The 7,045-nt window shown below is 36.6% G+C and overlaps 1 protein-coding gene across 1 annotated transcript; it reads left to right on the plus strand.

Annotated features, from left to right (window-relative positions):
* Window positions 1–5,710: 5,710 nt before the first annotated feature.
* Window positions 5,711–6,226, plus strand: LOC138348711 (uncharacterized). The gene has a single exon (XM_069298282.1). The coding sequence runs from the start codon at window positions 5,711–5,713 to the stop codon at window positions 6,224–6,226; it is 516 nt and encodes a 171-aa protein (XP_069154383.1).
* The last annotated feature ends 819 nt before the right edge of the window (window positions 6,227–7,045 follow it).

The raw sequence follows: 7,045 nt of genomic DNA on the forward strand, positions 1-7,045 counted from the left end.
CCTTGCGGCAGCCAATCCACCAAACTTGGGGAGTCAGTTGAGCAAGGAAAAGTTGGTTCCAGCCATGTAGGGCTCCCGAATATGAAGATTTACTTGGATCAGTCTTTACCGGACTTAAAAAGGGGAAATCTTAAGTTTGGAGGGTCTAGGGGTAAAATAATCTTTTACCAGGCTAAGGTTAGTATCGTAATTACCCTAAATATGTAACTCATTATTTAATTAATAAGGTGGAGGGTCATTTTGGGTAGAGAGGTCCGAAATTGCCCTTTCAGCAAAATCTTGCTCCACTCGGGTTCGAACCAAGGTGGGAGCAATGATTTAATTTGTTTTATTTAAATTATTAGATTAATTTAATAAATTAATAATTAATGTTTGATTTAAAAATAAAGGGAAAATCAGATTTTATTTATTATTATTATTATTAATTATCAATTAATTTGAGTGTCTTGCCATTAAGTCTTAGTTCTAAGGGGACACAACCTCATACTTCTCTCTTTCACGCCTATCTATCTATCTCTCACGCCTGCCTCTCTCTCAACTTCACGTTTTCTCTCTACTTTACAAAACAGAAAACAAAACTAAAGTTCTCCACACTTGAAGAACTAACAAAAATACAAACGAACAAGCTAATCTAAGAAACGAAAAGTTAACAAAATTTCTAGTCGGGTAAGGTGTGAGATTTGTTGGTGGACGTGAATTGGTGGTGGATTTTTGGCAGCAAGTTCAAGTGTTGAACAACGTTAAAACCAGGTATAAGTTTCTCTCCTGGACTCCTTTCTCCAAGAGAATTTTCTTTCCCATAAACTCAACGAATCATGAAACTAGGATTGTTTCCGTTCTTGTCGAACTCCTTGTCCCTAATATCCATTTGATCTCAATGTGAAATAGGTTAGAGATCATGTTGTTGGTATGTTTATTGGTAGTTTAAGTATGAAGTGTGATTTTCGTGATAATGTGTTTATGATTATGTTTTTGGAATTGTAAGTATGTTAAGTTATGTCAACCGAAAGTATGTGAAAATGATATGTTTTTATGGTTAAATTTTATGTGCGAATGTTTGTGTAAATCTGAGGTGTAAAAGTGGTGTAAAGTTGCTGGATGTAATGGTAATTATTGGATGAATATAATCATAAAAATATTATACTTAAAGATTCACCAAATGATCCACAAAATGCCTTAAGAATTAATGTATGAATGATGATAAAAAGAAGATGAAAATAGTGAACAAATTTCCAATATTTGGTAGGTTGGGTTCAGCCAATCAAAGTGGTATAAAATGCAATGAAAACTGAATGTAAAATAAGTGAAATCACTAAGGATTGAACCCCGACATGATTACATGAAATCTACAAAAAAAAAAGATTAAGAAAAAAATGGATTGGCCAACTTTTAAAAAAATGAACTTCGTTTAAATTTTTTTTAAATGTGAGGTCATTGGGTATTGAACCCATGACCTCACCAAATGAAAATTTCATAAAAATTTCGTGAGAAAATGAAAGGAAAAAAAGATGTGATTAAAAGATAAATAATGAGCTTGTGAGGGATTGAACCCACAATCTCCTTGACTTTAAATGAAAAAGGAGAGGAGAAAAAGAAAGGAAATATTATGGGGTTGATGGGGATCGAACTAGGGTCTCCCAAAACTGAAAAATGCAATTATCAATTTTAAAATAAGATTAAGTGTTATTCAAGGGATTCGAAATCGGGTTCCCTTGCCCAATTTCGTGTTGACACATAAGTCATACGCAAGTAAATATTTAATGAATGCTTTCTCTAAATATCGAAATCAATATCTTGGAATATCTACAAGATGCATAAATCTTGCACCACATATTCTTAGGTAAACTTGAATTACTTAGACAAACTATGAATGAAGCCTATGGCTTGTATGTGACTCATAAGTCTAGCATACGTTTAAAGTAGGTGATCCTAAGATGTATGTGATAAAATGATGTAACCCTAGAAGGGTTAAGTAAGAGTATGAAACACACTAAATGGCCAAGTGCATTGGCATATGATGAAATGAACATTCACGTGAAGGAGTGAGTAATTATGAAAAGCAAATGTGTTAAAGTTAATGAATGAGATGACAATATGATAAGAGGATAATGTGAAAGATGAGAGCAATCTCAAATGAGCCTAAGTAAATGTTACCAAAACGTACTCACCTATGAGAGTGTAAAGCTAATGAAGAGACCGGTTTCTATGAATACTCTAATGAATGTATTGAAGTTAATGCATACTTAATACTAATTATGAGATGAGAAATAATCTGATGAGCTATGATGTCCTCATGCTTGAAGCCAACTTCCATGATGTATAAGTTGAATGTAATTTAACTTTATACTAAGCACCAATAGGCTAGCTATGAGCGGTGATGCCTTCCTTCAGGAAGGGCGTAGGTCCACATAACTCTCATGAGATGAGACTGTCCTGCATGCCGAGTACGGATCTCTTTATATCTCCTCGTCTTTGAACCTATACTGCCAATATAGGGATCTAGCAGGGTTCGATTCCCTATTTACGCTAGCATATTTTGGTTCACTTTGGTCGGTGATTCCACCTCTTTTCGGTGTGCGGATTACACACTGAATTTCATGATGCTCACATGATCTATGTTAGTTAAGGTTAAAGTTCCCGAAGAAAGAATGAGGCCAGCCTCAATGAATGCACATAATAAAATGAACGATACCAAAGGTGTTAGGATAGGATAATCAAGAGGTGAGGTAGACTTAAGTAATAACACTAGGTTATTTTTGGTCATTGCACAGCAAACCTGATGAGAGTCTTAAACTTCATCCTAGGTAATACTGGTGATTGCACTAGTATATGAATAAATGAAAATGAAGTACGTATGAACGAACGAAGCAGACTCTGTGTTTGCTGAAGAAGGCTCTCTAATTGAGGTCCCATATGTTGAGCCCTCATTTTAGAAAGTCCTAATGTCAAGTCCATGATTCCAAGGTCTCATTTCATATGAAAGAATGATATGAACTACGTGATATGATATGTGCAATACGTTATGTGCTGCTTGCAAAATCATAAGTATGATTATGCATGTTACTCTCATGGCATGACTTTCCTAATCCAAATCTGGCAAGTCCACTGACTTTCCTAATCAAAATTTGGCAAGTCAACTGACTTTCCTAATCCAAATTTGGCAAGTAAACTGACTTAACTTTCCACAAATGATGTTGTTAGGAAAGAGCTATTCTTACTCATGCATGTACTTGGTGTGTGCATGCATATACCCATACTTAGTACAAGTGTGTACTAATCCCATACAACTCTATACTTTTAGGTGCAAGCACAGGCGGACGCTAGAGCTCACGATACGACGCTGCAGCTATCTGGACATGGAGCATTCATACGGACTTGGTAGGCCCTCATGCTTTCGAGGACGCTTGCCCATTATATTCTAGCTTAGATATCGGTTCGACTTAGTGGAGTATGTTCCACTAGCGTTTCTTTCTCACTTTATTTCAGACATTGTATTGGTGTCATTTTGGTAAGTATACACTTAATGCAGTATTAAACTATTTCTTTCATTTGGTGATCTTAATATTAGATGGTTGATTGTGAAAATTTATGAGTTTAATTAGAACGTCTTTAATGAATGTTAAGTAACAAAAAGTTCAAATTTTCCACTAAAATTAACCTAGATGAAGTAACGATGACGTATATAGGCTTGTCTACGACTTCTGAGAGGTCAATGACGTCGGTTGCGATTCAGATTCCAGAATCCGGGCCGTGATAGTAAGGTTATGGGGTTTTGCTTAGTCATTGCACTTATTGGCTTGATTGCAGTTATGGGTAATTGTCTTGCTTTTGTTATGTTGAAATGTACTCTTATTTACGCTTGTTGCTATTATGATTTGATGATAAAGTTACTTGACTATGTGTTCAATTATAGTATATTTATGTTGACTTAACTAGTTTTGATGTTGTTGGTCTCGTAATATACATGCCTATGGCTTCATGATTATGCCTTATTGATTTGGTATGGTCATGTTGACTATGCATAAGTGTTTTCAAAGTAAATTGCATACCTTTAATGAAATGTCCCTTTTTCTTAGCATGATTTCAAACTATGTGTGCATATGGTCTCATACTTAGTATAGGTAGCATACTAACTCCATTTCTTTTTACCCAACATTTTAGGTTTCGGTCATTGAAGTGCTTTGAAGATGACTTGAGGAAGGCTTGGATCTCTTATTCATCCTAGTATGGTAGGTCCTCACTTTCCGAGGGTGATACCACTGTCTAGCTAATGAAGTTGTTATGAGTTTAAGACTCTTATGTTTCTTTCCTTTTAATTGAGTACTAAACATTTGTATAACCTATATGTGGTCCTATTGAATCAATGTATGGGTTATGCCCAAGTTCTTACACACTCTTGTTAGATGGTTATGAGACGACTATTATGACCTTGTTATATTTTATATACTTATGTGCAATAAAAGTAGAAGACTAAATAATCTTCCTACACAAAGGGTCTATGTATACTCGATATATATATATATATATATATACATATATACATATATATATATATATATATGTATGTAGAGGTCTATGTAAACCTCCGAGTAGATGTAATTGAAAAGTTTTAAATTTTCCGCTAAATTTGACCTATGAATGTAATGATGTAAGCTAAGAGGCTAGTCTTACTTCTCAAAGAGGATGACGATGACGGATATGTCTAGGAGCTATTACCGGATGCGACAAACTAGGTATTAGAGCATGAGGTTGAATTAGTTTTTATCCAATGTCTCTCTCAACCACGTATATGTAAGTTCATATTCATAATTGTGAAGCGCACCACACTTATGGATAGGAATCTATGTGATGTCTAAAAACTCTCATTTTCTAGGAAGTCCAATATCGTGCCTTTGGAGTGTTAGATCTATGTGTTTTTGCATCTATTCCTATTATTGTAATTAAACTGAAATGTATACTCGAACGAATGCAACGTGAAGACTTGAAGAAGAGATTGCCAATGCGGGAGTTCCTCCCCGTGGTGATCAAGTTCCTCCTCTTGAGAAAGGTGTGAGTGATAACTAAGCTCCGGTGAATCCTCCTTCTTTGACAGATGAAAACATAAGGGTCGTTGTTCTCCAAATGGCCCAAGACATCACTACCCAAGCACAAGCTGCCACTACTGAAGCTCAAGCCATGACAACCCAAGCTAATCGGGAGGTTTTACCAAGGGCAAATCAACAAGTTGCTACTATGGCCTCTCGTTTAAGGGACTTCACTAGGTTGAGTCCTTCTACTTTCTATCAGTCCAAGGTTGAAGAAGACCCCTATGAATTTATTGATGAGATCTACAAGATTCTCTATGATATGGGGTTTTCTACTAGTGAGAAGGCCGAGTTTGCCACTTACCAACTCAAAGATGTGGCCCAAACTTGGTATGTGCAATGGAGGGACAATACGTCGTTAAGGGGTGGACCGGTGACTTGGGAAGTGTTCAAGAAGGGATTTATTGATAGGTCATTGCTAGGGAAAAGAGGGAATCCAAGGTGGTGGAGTTCATCAACCTTCTCCAAGGAGGTATGAGTGTTCTTAAATACTCTTTGAAATTCACTAAATTGTCAAAATATACTCCTTCTTTGGTTTCTGACCCTAGAGACGAAATGAATTATTTTGTGACGGGTGTGTCGGATGACTTGGAAGAAGAATGTCATTTGGCTATTCTATTGACAATATGACCATTGACCGTCTCATGGTTCATGCTCAACAAGTAGAAGAGGCAAGATCTAAAAGGAAGAGTAGAGATGCCGAGGGGGAAAGATCTTTTGATAGTGGTTCTTCAAAGAATAGGCTTGAAATTCAAGACAAGCCTAGGTTCAAGAATTGGGTGTCTAATCAAGTTCCTAACAAATTCCCTAAGGCTAATGATGATAGGGTGTCTAACACTAAGCCTAAAAAGGGAAATGGTACTGCTTCACCAACCAAAAAGTCAACTTGTGAAAAGTGTGGCAAGAAGCACTATGGTGATTGTCTTAAGGGGCGGATAATTGTTTTGGTTGTGGTAAAAGTTGGCACAAGGTTAGGCCGTAATGTGAGGGGTCAAGACAAAGGTAGTGGTCAAGTTCAAGCTAGTGGTTCTAATGAGGCTCCAAAGAAGAATCGCTTCTATGCTCTCTGCTCTAACAGTGAGCAAGAGACTTCTCCTGACGTGGTGATCGATATGTTGAAAGTCTTATCGATTGATGTATAAGACTTACTTGATCCCGGTGCTACCTTGTCATTTGTTACTCCTCTAGTAGCTGAAAAGTTTGACATTTTTCCTGATATATTGCATGAACCTTTTATAGTGTCTACCCTGGTGGATGAGTCAATTGTTGCAAAAAGGGTGTATAGAAATTGTCCTATAATGTTGCCTAATAGAGTTTCTTATGTTGATCTACTAGAAATTGATATGCTTGATTTTGATGTTGTTTTGGGTATGGATTGGTTGCATGCTTGTTTGCCTTTATAGATTGTAGAACGGGGTTAGTGAAGTTTAACTTTGCAAATGAGCCCGTTTTAGAGTGGAAGGGGGCAAATTTTATTCCTAAAGGTCGTATCATCTCTTGTTTGAAAGAATCCAAAATGATATCTAAAATATGTTTATACCATATAGTAAGACTCCAAGATTTAGACTCCGAAATTCCTCCCATTAAGTCGGTCCCCTAGTGAGGAATTTCCCAAAGGTCTTCCCTAATGATCTTCTCGGTATTTCTCCAAAATGAGAAATCAATTTTGGTATCGACTTGTTACCGAATACGAATCCCATTTCAATTCCTGCTTATTCGATGGCTTTGGCCGAATTGAAAGAGTTGAAGGCTCAACTCAAGGATTTACTAGACAAAGGGCTACCAAATCTTGAACAACTTTAAATTGGAGGTAAGGTTTTTTCCCCCCTCTTTGTACTTTTGTTATTTATTTATGCTAAGGCCTGGGGTTGTTGTGCAGCTTCTACCCCTCCAAGGGTTTTTATACTAAGAAAAACACTAGACAATGGTTTCATTTGACCTAGTATTTGTCCATGGGGTGC

Source organism: Solanum lycopersicum, chromosome 5 (assembly GCF_036512215.1).
Source record: "Solanum lycopersicum chromosome 5, SLM_r2.1".
Taxonomy (NCBI): Eukaryota; Viridiplantae; Streptophyta; class Magnoliopsida; order Solanales; family Solanaceae; genus Solanum; species Solanum lycopersicum.